The 15,214-nt window shown below is 42.1% G+C and overlaps 1 protein-coding gene across 4 annotated transcripts in view; it reads left to right on the forward strand.

The window, feature by feature from the left end:
- The window catches only part of LOC129811821 (all trans-polyprenyl-diphosphate synthase PDSS2-like), a 47,055-nt gene extending 32,149 nt beyond the window's left edge, over positions 1-14,906 (forward strand). For 2 of the 4 annotated variants that reach the window (XM_055863465.1, XM_055863462.1), the window contains exons 4-8: positions 3,782-3,856; positions 8,268-8,441; positions 12,821-12,952; positions 13,555-13,587; positions 14,549-14,906. In XM_055863465.1, coding sequence (XP_055719440.1) covers positions 3,782-3,856; positions 8,268-8,441; positions 12,821-12,952; positions 13,555-13,587; positions 14,549-14,704 — 570 coding nt within the window. In that variant the 3' untranslated portion in view covers positions 14,705-14,906. The other 2 variants (XM_055863464.1, XM_055863463.1) reach the window with 2 other exon arrangements.
- Positions 14,907-15,214: the final 308 nt, after the last annotated feature.

Here is a 15,214-nt window from a genome sequence, read left to right on the forward strand (position 1 = left end):
TAAACTCACCAATTGCTTGAGGTGTAATGATGTTAAATTGTATTTTTTTGTTTTGTGTTTGACCAAGACAGACATGACTGTAGTAGCAGTCGTAGCATTAGCACTGTGGTTTGGCAAAATATATTTTTTTAGGAGAGCAATTCATCTGGATTATGTGTCCCGGCTTTGAGAGGAATCCTAGGCTGGTACTTGTATAAATGGTAAATTGATCTCAGAGCCCAGCTCCGGTTTCTCTCCCTCACAGACCTGTCGGCAAAACACGATCCGCCTGGATTTGGGAATAGAGTAAGGGGGAGGCGGGGGCTTATCTGATACTTTCCCCAAAAATGTTCCTCATACCCAGCCTAACAAAGATAGCACATCTGGTAGCACTTTAGGTGCATTGTCCTTTGGGGCCTTTTGTGAGGCTGGTTACCCAGAGGTCACTACTAAGACTAGAGACAGACAGTGCAACCACTTTTAAATTATGAAAAAACGACTTGAATGTATTGAGGGAGTACAACGTATGAATTCTCTTCTTCTTATCATCTACGTAGACCTGTAAATGTTTGCCCATACACAGTCCTTTCTGAAATTGGTTGTGAAAGATGATAAAGCTAACCTTTGTAAAAATCATGGTTTGAGATCTAAACTCAGTCACTGGTTTGAACAATCATAAATTAAGGTGTCTGATTGATTTTTACTTTGGAGGATTAGTATCACGTGTGAGCAAGGGTGCTATTTAAAATGTAGTCATGGATGCCCCCTGCAAGAGGGATATTGCAACTGCAGACAGATAACACAAAAGTTTAGTGGAGCTTAATGAGACAAAGCTGTTCAGCCTCCCAAAGATCTTTGACCTGGCATCCCAAAGGTCACAATTTTACCTGGGGCAAGTTGAATCCTAAATAAGAAAATAAAAAATTAAGTAAGAAGAATCTTTTAATTTTGGACCATTTATTCCACTACATGCCCGCACACCTGGACCTAGTAGAATTCCTCGAAGGCGAGGGGAGGGTTCTAGTGAAGAACATCTTGATCATGATGAATGTACGATACCACCCAGCAACACACTGTTGAACAGAGTGAAGTTATATCTAAAACAAGAAGAAGGTATCAATACCGAGTTAGGTTCTTAATGCCAAAGATCCACAGCAACAGATGTCAGACCACTGCTCAAGAGCCTCATCCATCCTCACAGCCCCCATGACATTTCCTGATTTCTGCCTTGCCATCTGCCTTTCAGCTCCTCAGACTTGACACCTGATAAAGCCTCATAATAATTCAGTTTAAACTGGAGGTCGCTATAAATAAAATAAAAATGGAAAAAGCTCAGTCTGGGTGTACTTAAAGAAAACAGCAGCCAGTCCACACTGGTCTGATAATGTGAGGAGTTAGAGCTGGTCAATTCACAGCCCAGACACCCACTAAGTCTCAACCCTTATGTTTACAGCCACCCCCTTAGTCTAGAGGATGGGAATCCTCTATACTAAGGATCAACAACTAAATTCAGCCCTGGGACAATTTTTTTCTTGATGATGGTCAGGGCACCGGAACATAATTACAAATAATTTGTAGACTGCACATTTTCTGCAAGAAGCCCAAACAGATTTAATATTTGGGTAACACTTTACTTGACACCCAGCGTCATAACACTGTCATGACCCATATATTTACATCTTATGTGACATATTGCATTATTTTATGGCTGGTTATGACACCTGCATAAGTGTCAAAACCCACATTTATTCAAATGTGTTTTTTCCCTTGTGCGCAATTACAATTTAATATGGTCAATTTCATGAAATGTTGTGCGACATAAACGTACTGTTAACATGTAGGCTATGGTGTAATGGAATATTTTTCGTTGTGTGGTAGATTTTGACACTCTTATGAAGGTGTCATAACCAGCCGTAAAATAATGCAATATGTCACGACAATATTATGATGCTGGGTGTCAAGTAAAGTGTTACCCAATGACTAAAACAATCATTTCAAACCTTGCTTACATTTGTATACGAGCACACATCTCTTTATGCGTGGGAATACTTTGGGGAACAGATTTCCAACATTAAAACACCGGCTCCAAGTGATTTTAGTCTTTTATGTCCAACAATAAAAATGTAAAAAAATACATATACAGTACCAGTCAAACATTTGGACACGCCTGCTCATTCAAGGGTTTTTAATTTTTATTATTTTCTACATTGCAGAATAATAGTGAAGACATCAAAACTATGGAATAACGAAAAAAGTCTTAAACGAATCAAAATGCATTCTCTCAACCAGCTTCACCGGGAATGCTTTTCCAACAGTCTTGAATGAGTTCCCACATATGCTGAGCACTTGTTGGCTGCATTTCCTTCACTCTGAGGTCCATACCATCTCAATTGTGTTGAGGTCGGGTGGTTGTGGAGGCCAGGTCATTTGATGCAGCACTCCATTACTCCTTCTTGGTCAAATAGCCCTTACACAGCCTGGAGGTGTGTTGGTTAATTTGTCCTGTTGAAAAACAAATTATTGTCCCACTAAGCCAAAACCAGATGGGATGGCGTATCGCTGCAGAATGCTGTGGTAGCCACACTGGTTAAGTGTGCCTTGAACTCTAAATAAACCACTGACAGTGTCACCAGCAAAACACCATCACACCTCCTACTCCATGCTTCATGGTGGGAACCACACATGCGGAGATCATCCGTTCACCTACTCTGCGTCTCACAAAGACACGGCGGTTGGAACCAAAAATAAAACATTTGGTTTCATCAGACCTAAGGACAGATTTCCACCAGTCTAATGTCCATTGCTCATGTTTCTTGGCCCAAGCAAGTCTCTTCTTCTTATTGGTGACCTTTAGTAGTGGTTTCTTTGCAGCAATTCGACCACGAAGGCCTGATTCACACAGTTGATGTTGAGATGTGAATGTTACTTGAACACTGAAGCATTTATTTGGGCTTCCATTTCTGAGGCTGGTAACGCTAATGAACTCTGGGTCTTCCTTTCCTGTTGCGGTCCTCATGTACTTTAAATTTGTGTGTATTGTTGTGAAATTGTTAGATATTACTGCACTGTTAGAGCTAAAAACACAAGTATTTCATATCTGCTAAACACGTATGTGAAATTAAATTTGAAGGCCAGTTTCATCATAGAGCTTGATGGTTTTTGCGACTGCACTTGAAGAAGCATTCAACGTTTTTGAAATGTTTCGCATTAAGACATGAAGGTCAGTCAAAGTAATGATTGTCATTTCTCTTTGCTTAGTTGAGCTGTTCTTGCCATAATATGGACTTAGCCCTATTTGGTAAATGACCATCTTCTGTATACCACCCCTACCTTGTCACAACACAGCTGATTGGCTCAAATGCATTAAGAAGGAAAGAAATTCCACAAATTAACTTAAGGCACACCTGTTAATTGAAATGCATTCCAGGTGGCTACCTCATGAAACTGGTTGAGAGAATGCCAAGAGTGTGCAAAGCTGTCATCAAGGCAAAGGGTGGCTACTTTGAAGAATCTCAAATATAAAATAAATACAAATTGTTTAACACTTGTTTTCTACATGATTCCATATGTGTTATTTAATAGTTTGTCTTCACTATTATTCTACAATGTAGAAAATAAGAAAAAGTAAGAAAAACCCTTGAATGAGATTTTTTTTTGCTGTTGTTGCTCAGAAAACTTGGGGTCCAAATACAATCCTGTTGGGGAACCCTGCCCTATCCCATCTCTCTTTAGAGCAATTTCAATACTACATAAAGTGCTTTCAAGGTGGTTAACCAAAGCTTTTTTATTTTGCATTTGACAGGTTGTGGAGTTGATCTCAAGTGCCATTGGTGACTTGGTGCAGGGAATCTACCATGAGATGCCCAACAGTTTGGAGGTAAGACCATTTCCATACCACTACCAGGGACAGTGTAGCTAGTTTGCTATAAACTCACCTAAACAAACTGCACTGTCAATTTAGGAGTCTACAATCTCACCATGTTCAACCTGCAGATCGATGTGCCTCACAGAGTGGAGTCTTAACATACGCAACAGCAGATATACTTTTGAGGAGATAGGGAAACGTTGTCCATGCTACATCAATGGGCCACACAGTGCATTCTGGGACAAGGAGCGAATGGGAGTCTATTGGTCACTAGCTCAAAAACCCAACATTAGCTTGAATTTCGTCAACAAGAAGTACAACATTACAAACCTTTTGACTTGCTCTCTGTAATATCGAATAGCTTTGGAATCATAACATTACGTACTTTCGAGGAACATAGGCACGTTTCTTCGACATATACACCGACTTTGAGAAGGGATTGCGTGATGATTAGCAAACACGTGACGTAGCATGACAATGTGAACGTGATTGGTCGACAGTCTGCCGTGTGTGGCTTTATACTTTCCTTCATATCTCTGGCAACGCACCGTGGACTAAAGAGGCAGACAAATAGGAAACATGCTAGACCCTCCATTAAATTACATATTTCTCAAGGTAGGAATATCGCAGAAATATGATCAATGGCTCATTCGAGAGAAGACATCCTCCTGAGTTATGACATCGGACAGTATTGAAGTCTGACATGTATGGTAAATGTTTTCATGATCTAGAAGTTGCATTCCTATTAACTTCCAGTGTAGTGAGAGAGACTTTATCACAGTGCTACGTCATACTGGCCAGATTTATGCCTGCTTGAACGCCAATAAGTCAGATGCACATGAAATGAGAGTTGCACAAAACATTCAAAGTGGGTGAACCTTTCCTTTAAGTATGTCTTATATAATCATAAACATCATACTAATTTGAGTGTCTCTTATTGAGCTTTACTATGTTACGTCCAGCCTGTGAGACCAGGCTGCCAGAAAGGTACATTAGCAGGCCACTCATTATGTATTTTGTCAGGATGTAGCCCAGTGTTAAGATTGGCATATAGGAAAATATGGGCTTCTCCTCTTCAACTTCCCGCCCATTCTTAATGCTGTAGGCTATTTTACATTCAGCAAGCAATAGCAATCATGCGTCTATCGTCCAATAAGCTATTAGTAGGTTAAAGAAAATAAGTTAAAATAAGTGTCCAACAAGCTTTTGTAGGCTAGTATAGCTTTTCCTGGGACTCCACAATATTTAAGAAAAGCTGTGTAAATGTAACGCTAATGTGTGCTCACAAAAAATGAGATTTATTAACTTGGCGCAGGCCATACATACACACGTTTCACTTTATTAATCAGACCTGTTGTGAAAGTGTGCACACGTGAACTAGCATTATAATTCCACCTTAAAAACACCCATCATTCACCTTTTATGGTGACAAAGCCCTTATTTGCTGTATACAGTGCATTCGGAAAGTATTTAGACCCCTTGACCGTTTCCACATTTTGTTACGTTACAGCCATATTCCCCCAAAAAATCTACACACAATAACAAAGCGAAAACAGGTTTGTAGTTATTTTTGCAAATAAAAACTGAAATGCATTATTTACATAAGTATTCAGACCCTTTTGATATGAGACTCGAAATTGAGCTCCAGTCCATCCTGTTTCCGTTGATCATCCTTGATGTTTCTACAACATGATTGGAGTCCACCTGTGGTAAATTCAATTGATCGGACATGATTTGGAAAGGCACTTATTTAATCCTTTTTAGAAATAGGCATCTATTTCCTATTATTTATTTAATTTCCATGAACATTGCAGAATAAATATCTCACCTTTTCTGTGATGGTTTTCTATTGGCAAAATAGCCTATAGGCCTAGAACAAGTTAGGATAGGCTACCATTCGTCCCATCTTTCATTTAATTGGACACACTTCACAGTAGTAAATAGATAAGCTATTTCAAATATTTTGCTCTATTTGATACGATCCGAAGCGCAGTTTAAAATCCTTAAGAGCCTTGATGCACCTGTGCGTCAATCTAAGTAACATAATAAAACAAATGTCAATTTAATCTAAAAATATTTTTTTTTGCATGGGCTGCGTCTCAATCCATCGCATCCGTTTATGTCGGCCTTCCGCATCTGCGGTGGAAGGTGGCCGAGCTACAGCAGTGTTAATCAGACCATCCCAAAAATCTGCAGTGTCTTTGTGAGACGCAGAGTAGGTGAACGGATTATCTCCGCATGTGTGGTTCTTACCATGAAGAATGGAGCTGGTGGCGTGAGGGTGCTTTGCTGGTGACATTGTCAGTGATTTATTTAGAATTCAAGGCACACTTAACCAGCATGGCTACCACAGCATTCTGCAGCGATACGCCATCCCATCTCGTTTGCGCTTAGTGGGACTATCATTTGTTTTTCAACAGGACAATGACCCGAAACACACCTCAAGGCTGTGTACGTGCTATTTGACCAAGGAGAGTGATGGAGTGCTGCATCAGATGACCTGGCCTCCACAATCACCCGACCTCAACCCAATTGAGATGGTTTGGGATGAGTTGGACCGCAGAGTGAAGGAAAAGCAGCCAACAAGTGCTCAGTATATGTGGGAACTCCTTCAAGACTGTTGTAAAAGCATTCCAGGTGAAGCTGGTTGAGAGAATACCAAGACTGCAAAGCTGTCATCAAGTCAAAGGGTGGCTACTTTGAAGAATCTCAAATAGAAAATATTTTGATTTGTTTAACACTTATGGTTAATATGTGTTATTTCATAGCTTCGATGTCTTCACTTACTGTACAATGTAGAAAATAGTAAAAATAAAGAAAAACCCTTGAATGAGTAGGTGTCCAAACTTTGCAGAATAAATTCCTTACCTTTTCTGGCTATGATGAGTTCATATTCCCGAAAAAGCCATACAACATATTACTATGCACATCTCTCATTGTGCCTATTGTATATTATAATTTAACGTTTCCTCAAAAACTGGTGACAATGTAGGCTATTTATGCCACCTGTTGTTTTTGCAATCTCTTGATTTGTGATGATTTTGGTGTAAAAATCTTATGACCATTCCCATCACTCATGTTTGCATATTTGATGTATTTTCCAGACATGTTACTGTTAATGTATATATATATACATACAGTACATTATACACACACATATACAGTACCAATCAAAAGTTGACACCTACTCATTCAACGGTTTCTTAATTTTTTATTATTTTCTAGAAAGTATTCAGACCCCTTGACTTTTTCCACTTTTTTTGTTATAGCCTTATCCTAAAATGTATTAAATCGTTTCCCCCCTCAATCTACACACAATACCCCATAATGACAAAGCAAAAACAGGTTTTTAGAAATGTTGGCAAATTTATTAGAAACAAAAATACAAATGTACGTAAGTAGTCAGATCCTTTACTTAGTACTTTGTTGAAGCACCTTTAGCAGCGATTACATCCTTGTGTCTTCTTGGGTATGATGCTACAAGCTTGGCACACCTGTATTCGGGGAGTTTCTCCCATTCTTCTCTGCAGATCCTCTCAAGTTAGATGGGGAGCGTCACTGCACAGCTATTTTCAGGTCTCTCCAGAGATTTTAGATTGGGTTGAAGTCCAGGCTCTGGCTGGGCCACTCAAGGACATTCAGAGACTTGTTCCGAAGCCACTCCTGCGTTGTCTTGGCTGTGTGCTTAGAGTTGTTGTCCTGTTGGAAGGTGAACATTCAAACCAGTCTGAGGTCCTGAGCGGTCTGGAGCAGATTTTCATCAAAGATCTCTATGTACTTTAGTCAGGATCGAGGGAAAGAGCAGTCTCCCAGTCCCTGCCGCTGAAAAATATCCCCACAGCATGATGCTGCCACCACCATGCTTCACCGTAGGGATGGTGCCAGATTTCCTCCAGACGTGACGCTTGGCATCCAGAGAATCTTGTTTTTCATGGTCAGAGTCCTTTAGGTGACTTGACAAACTCCAAGTGGGACTGTCATATCTTTTACTGAGGAGTGGCTTCCGTCTGGGCACTCTACCATGAAGGCTTGATTGGTGGAGTGCTACAGAGATGGTTGTCCTTGTGTAAGGTTCTCCCATCTCCACAGAGGAGCTCTGTATGAGTGTCCATTGGGTTCTTGGTCACCTCCCTGATGAAGGCCCTTCTTACAGTGTATTCAGACCCTTTGACTTTTCCCACATTTTGTTACAGCCTTATTCTAATTATTTTAGAATGCGAAGATAAAATAAATGTTTTTGCTCTTCTCACTAACAGCAAATGATTGCATCTTATTCTATTAAGCTACTTGTTTATTTTGTCATGAATAAGAGCGTCATCATATATTCCTGCAAAAGGCTACTACTAGGATAAAAATGTACTTCCACACAATGGGAACAGACAGAACTGAATACATAACGTTTGATGTAAACTGCTATTTTCAGGACAAGAGCCTGACTGATGACATCAACATGGTTACGTGGGAGGAGCAGAGGTTCTTGTCCCATGGTGCCTTGCTGGCGAAAAGCTGTCAGGCAGCGATGGAGCTCGCCAAACATGACAAAGATGCCCAAGGACTGGCCTACAAATACGGCAAGCATCTATCACTGGGCCACAAGGCAAGTACTGCATGTTATGTTTCGTCTTTATAACAATTAAATAATGATGAGACAGAAGGGGCCTCCTGAGTGGCGCAGCGGTCTGAGGCAGTGCTAAAGGCATCACTACAGACCCGGGTTCGATCCCAGGCTGTCACACAAAGGGCCGTGATTGGGAGTCCCATAGGGCGGTGCACAATTGACCCAGCAGTAGTAGACCTCATGATGGCAACATCTGGCTACTTGCTATGAGCATCCACAACCACAAGAAACATGGTCTTCAAATGGACCTGCGAAGATGCGTTGCCACGCCTCCTCTGGCCAATCCCACAGATGAAGAGGTGCAATTTGAGGTATGTTTGCGAACCTTCTGACATGAGGAACACGCTTTCTCCTCCATCCAGTCCATCAGAGGTAGCTTTGTGCAATTACCTGAGTGTAGCTGGTAAATTTTCCACTTGTCTGGAGTAGAAGTCCACTTGGCGGGACTCTGGCTTGACCACAGGTAGTGGTAACCTGGAAGAACTGCAATGCAGATGGATTTAACTTGCGGATTTTGATGTCCTTTGCAGCAAGTGACTGAATCCCAGTATGCAGTCCAAAGATGCTCGTCAGCGGACGATGATCTGTAAAAAGGGTGAAGGTACAGCTACTAGTGAAATTTACGCCCTCCAAAAACAAATGCCTAGGGATTCTCATTCTATCTGTGCATAGTTCGTTTTGGCTTTGTTTAATGTCCTTGACGCGAAAGCGATAGACTTCACCTGAAGGCATGATATGGGACACGACTGCACCCGCACTATAGGTACTAGCATCACAAGCTGGTCGGATGGGCAATGACAGGTCGAAGTGCATCAGATTTCAGAAGTGTTTCCTTGGTTTTCACGAATGCTTCCTCGGATTGTTCTGTCCATTTACATCTTTTGTCTTGATAAAACAACTAATGCAGCAGCTTCAGCTTCATTGCTAAGCTCGGAATAAATCGTCCTTAGTAATTCAGTAACCCCAGGAAAGAACATAGTTGGCTTACGTTCTGAGGAGCTGGGGTCCAAGATAGTCTTGACCTTGGACGGAGCCCTGTGAAGGCCCACTGCTTTGATGACGTGTCCAAGGTATTCAACCGGTGATTGGAAGAATGCACCCCCTCTCCCATCAATCTTTTTTTTTAAAGTCACCTTTATTTAACCAGGTACGCAAGTTGAGAACAAGTTTTCATTTACAATTGCGACCCAGAAACTCCCCAAATACAGGTGTGCCATACCCAAGTAGACTCGAGGCTGTAATTACTGCTAATGGGGCTTCAAAGTACTGAGTAAAGAGTCTGAAGACTTATGTAATATTTTTTTATAAAGTCTAAATAAACTGTTTTTACTTTGTCATTATGGGTTGTGTAGCTTGATGAGGACAAAAAATATATAATACATTTTAGAATGAGGCTGAAAAGTCAAGGGGTCTGAATAGTTTCTGAATGCACTGTATATCCAAAACTAGGTGGACACGCCTTCAAATTCGTGAATCCGGCTATTTCAGCCACACCTGTTGCTGACAGGTGTATAAAATCGAGCACACAGCTATGCAATCTCCATAGTCAAACATTGGCAGGAGAATGGCCTTACTGAAAAGCTCAGACTTTCAACATGGCACTGTCATAGGATGCCACCTTTCCAACAAGTCAGTTCGTCAAATTTCTGACCTGTTAGGCCACACAAGCTCACAGAACGGGAACGCCGAGTGCTAAATCGTGTAGCGTGTAAGAATCGTAGGTCTTCGGTTGCAACACACACTACTGAGTTCCAAACTGCATATGGAAGCAACGTCAACACGAGAAATGTTTGTGACACTAAGATCACCATGCGCAATGCCAAGCGTCGGCTGGATTGTGGAGCAGTGGAAACACGTTCTCTGTAGTGGTGAATCACGCTTCATCTGGCAGTCTGACGGACAAATCTGGGGTTGGCAGATGCCAGGAGAATGCTACCTGCCCCAATGCAAAGTTTGGTGGTGGAGGAATAATGGTCTGGGGCTGTTTTTCATGGTTCGGGCTAGGCACCCTGTTCCAATGAAGGGAAATCTTAATGCAACAGCATACAATTACATTCTAAACGATTGTGGGAATCCAACTTTGTATCAACAGTTGGGGAAGGTCCTTTCCTGTTTCAGCAGTGCACAAAGTCCATACAGAAATGGTTTGTCAAGATTGGTGTGGAAGAACATGACTGGCCTGCACAGAGCTCTGACCTCAACCCCATCAAACACCTTTGGGTTGAATTGGACCGCAGACTGCGAGCCAGGCCTAATCGCTCAACATCAGTGCCCGACTTCACTAATGCTCGTGTGGCTGAATGGAAGCAAGTCCCCGCAGCAATGTTCCAACCTCTAGTGGAAAAACCTTTCCAGAAGAGTAGAGGCTATTTTTGGGGACCAACTCCATATTAATGCCCATGATTTTGGAATGAGATGGTCGACGAGCAGGTGTCCACATGCTTTTGGTTATGTAGTATATGTTCTTACGAACTCGTCTGTAATGTAGTGTATGTCCTTACGAACTCCTAGTCCGTAGTACTTCAATCTCTGTAAGGTCGTATCCAAGATCAGGAGGTCTTCTTCGTCTTTCCCGGTAACGAGGTGCCATCCAGGTAGCATTGTACTCCTGGCAAGATCTTGTCATTCGCCCTCTAGAACAGCGCTGGCGCACTTGGGATTCCAAATGGTAGATGAGAGTACTTGAAGAGCCTCTTGTGTGTCACGATGGTCAGAAGCTCCATTGACTTTTCATCCATGTGCATCTGCAAGTAGGCCTGGCAGAGGTCGATCTTGCTGAACTTTTGACCCCAGATAATCCTGTGAAAAGGTTGTGTATGTGTGGTAGCGGATTCTGCTTAGTGGACAACACGGGGTTAACAGTAAAGTTAGTCTCCACATATCCTAATTCCTCCACCTTTTTTTAAGGACTGGTACGATGGGTGTTGCTCATTCACTCACGCTGACCGGCTACAGTGTCCAAGTCAGCCTTGACTTTTGGTCTTATAGCATAAGGTACGAGTCGTGCTTTCAGAAACATTGGTGTGCTGTCTAGCTTAATGCTAAGCTTCAATGTAATGTATTTCATGCTACACAACTCTCCATTAAAGACCTCTCTGATTTTCAGTTGCAACTCCCTGCACTTTTCCTGATGAACTCAACTACTGAGCCTCTTTAGCAGCTAGTTCCATGGACACACGGACTTCAATGTCCTTTGCCAGTGTCAGATTACATGCAGTCAATAGTCTCTTTTGTGTAGCTTCACGCCATAGCCCACATACTATGTCTCTAATGGTGTCATTTAGAACATCATTAAACTCAGTACTCTGATCGCTTCTTTAACGAAGCAGCAAACATTATCACTGATTCTCCCTCTTCCTGATTTCTTCTGTGGAACCTAAACTTTTCAGCAATAACTAGTGGTTTTGGTGAAGTGTCCTTTCAGTATTTCCACAATATCCCCATATGTCTTATTATCTGGCCTGTGTGGCTGTAATAGACCGCATAGTCAATTAAATGTCTTTAAACAAAAAAATGTAGGCACAATTTTGTCCTCAATGTCATTTGCAAGAACTAAATATTCAAACCGTTCTGTATATGAGCTCCACACGTTCATTAAACTGTCCAATGTTTCCAAAAATTCAAGCAATTTTTCATTTCTCAATTGGCTCCTGATTGTCAATTACTTTAATATTTTCCTCAGTCACGTGATCTTCATCCACTTCACTGACGTTTCATCCTTAATTTCCCCAGTTCTTCCTCGCATGTCCATTCCTCCCTTTTTAATCACTTTGTTTCCTCGCTTCGACATCCGTCTCAAATCCTTTTCTGCCGTCCATGACAATGCAAACTCTCTCTCTCTTAGCTAGCTCGACTATGCACTTGCCTCTACTAGCAATACACTGTCCTAACATTAGCCTTAAACTTGTTAAAACCGACTTCTTCCAGACAGAATAGTTCCCATAGGGTGACTCGTTGCCAATGTTTTGTTATTTCTCGTGAGTTTCATAATAATGAGACGGGAATCAATTCAATCATTTATCTAGAATATGCTCAGTCTCAACACATAAAGCCCCATGATGCTATGTGGCACAACCCCAATACATCACACTGCAGAAAACCTGAAAGATTGGCTTTGCTGAAAAGGAATCATGCTGAAATGTGAAAATGTGAGTGAAAAGGACATAATAGTACAGCTGATTCAAATAGTCAACTCCTCATCAAGCGTTGATTATTTTAATCAGCTGGGTAACACAACATCCACCCCTTGGGGTCCCCAGGACCAAGTTTGGGAAACGCTGTAGTTGGTGAGATGTAACATGTAAGGATCATGATTAGGCTGTCATGACTGACCAATGCTGTCATTTCCCACTCTTTAGTTGAACTCTGACCTGCAGCCATTTGTGAAGAACAGTTCAGCAGGCCCAGTAACATTCAGTTTGAACTCTGCTCCTGTGGTTTTCCACCGGCAGATTGTGGGGAAGGAGAGATGGCGTCATCAGCTGCAACAGGTACTGAACCACTTATCCCGTGCCATTACTTTTCCCCTGACAGTTTAATTGGTGTGTATATATATATATAGCCACAAGGTAAAGATCTACACCGAGTGTACAAAACGTTATGAACACCTTCCTAATATTGAATTGCACCTCTTTTGCCCTCAGAACAGCCTCAATTCGTCAGGGCGTGGTCTCTACAAGGTGTCAAAAGCGTTCCACAGGGATGCTGGCCCATAGTCTCCAATGCTTCTCACAGTTGTCAAGTTGGCTGGATGTCCTTTGGGTGGAGGACCATTATTGAAACATAAGGGAAACTGTTGAGCGTGAAAAACCCAGCAGCGTTGCAGTTCTTGACACCTACTAACATACCCCGTTCAAAGGCCCTCAAGTATTTTGTTTTGCCCATTCACCCTCTGAATTGTACACATACACAATCCATGTCTCAAGGCTTAAAAATCCTTATTTAACCTGTCTCCTCCCCTTCATCTTCACTGTTGAAGTGTATGTCACAAGTGACATCATTAAGGGATCATAGCTTTCACCTGGTCAGTCTGTCATGGAAAGAGCATGTTGTATACTTAAATGTCTTTCCCTTTTTCTCGCTCCGTGAACAGGCAAAAACTATTGGAACTATTGACTATACAAAGGTAAGCAGGGTGGATGTACATACATACATACAGTTGATGTTTATTATTGTGGTATGGTAGCAAGGTGGGTTGCAAGACTAAGATGCTTAGAAACGGTTGACATCCGCTCTATAACCAACTGTAAGTTAGAAATTTCCTTCCCAAAGTCAGTTGGAGGGAAAGGAGGGGACAGACGGGGAGCAGGAAGAAACAGAGGTGGTGCTGGGGGGAAATCTCTGGTCACGTCTGAAACCAGATCGTGGAGGATTAGGTACCTAGGACTATTTGTGGAGGAGACAGCGACATTGTCAGAATCTCCTTCATAAGGACAGGAGGGGGGATATGGGGAGAATGTATCCTCCTTAACTACACCCCAGTTATTGTAGTTACTCTAACTTCCATTTCCATATAGATTAGTACTTAGAATAGAATACATTTGTTCTGCTTGCCTGGGCTTTTACTCTGAAATGTATATTGTGTCAAACACTAGGTGTACCCTGTGCACTGCTCCTCTTAGTCTTAATGTAATGCAGTCTGAAACCATGAAGATGGTCTGTCAGACCATATTTTGGAAATATCTGCCACCTGTTGTTTGACATAGGAAAGAAAGTGGCAGACAGGGCCTTTCTGGGAAGTAATGGAGTGTGGAGAAGACCCTTGGAGTGTGCTGTGTCCCTGTTTTGAAACTGACAAGTGTGCACACACATTAGCGCAGTGGAGCAACGCTCCTTGCCTGCTGTTTCTTTAAGCGAAGGCCCACAGGGGTTTTTCGGTCTCAGAATTCATTAGGTAGAACGCCCTGAGCAAAAAATATGCCCTGACAGAGCTAGAGCAGCAGGGGGGATAGACACCTAAGATTACTCAGTGTGTCTGAGATGAGGGGTTCTAATGACCAATGTACAGTTTTGTTATGACCGCTGCTCATTTCAACATTTGCTTACATAAAAAAATGCTGTTGTCCTATGGTCTCTTCCTGCAACAGCTGCGGTCCACGATCAAGTTGGAGGAAGGTGTCACTTCGACAATGGACCTGTGTCGTTACCACGGCAACAAAGCTCTGGAGTCCATCCAGTGTTTCCCTTCCTCTGAGGCACGCTCAGCTTTGGAGAACATCGCTAGCACTGTCACAAAGTTCTGACCACCCCCCCATTACCCTGTGGCCTAAGGACAAATTGCACAATCAATTGATGCTCAAACACACAAAAACAATCTTTGTTCTATTTAAGCCAATCAGTAAGCAGAACTAAGTCCTATAGACGTTTACCAGAAATGAAACTACAGATTGCCCTTTTCAAAACACCATTTAACTGTTTGCTATTAAAACAGTTCCCATCCAGTCATCTGAGTTATTTTATTGTGTTTGCTGCTATGTCCCTGTGCAATAGCAAAATAAAATCTAGGTGGGGAAAAATGTCAAAGCTTTCCTTGGCCCTGCCACGAGAAGCACACTTGAAGCTCCGCAAGCAGTAATTATTAATGAGGTCCAATCCCGTGACCTGCAGCAAATGGACAGGAAATGCAAGGGTATTGATTGGGCCGCTGTGCGCTGCGGGCTGGCGCCAGGGTGGTGGCCTGTGGTTTCCCAGGCACTCTCGGCGGGGACAGCCAAGGTGTGAAACTGGGTGGAGGAGCGTCACCACTACCAACA

This window comes from Salvelinus fontinalis, chromosome 15 (genome assembly GCF_029448725.1).
Source record: "Salvelinus fontinalis isolate EN_2023a chromosome 15, ASM2944872v1, whole genome shotgun sequence".
Taxonomy (NCBI): Eukaryota; Metazoa; Chordata; class Actinopteri; order Salmoniformes; family Salmonidae; genus Salvelinus; species Salvelinus fontinalis.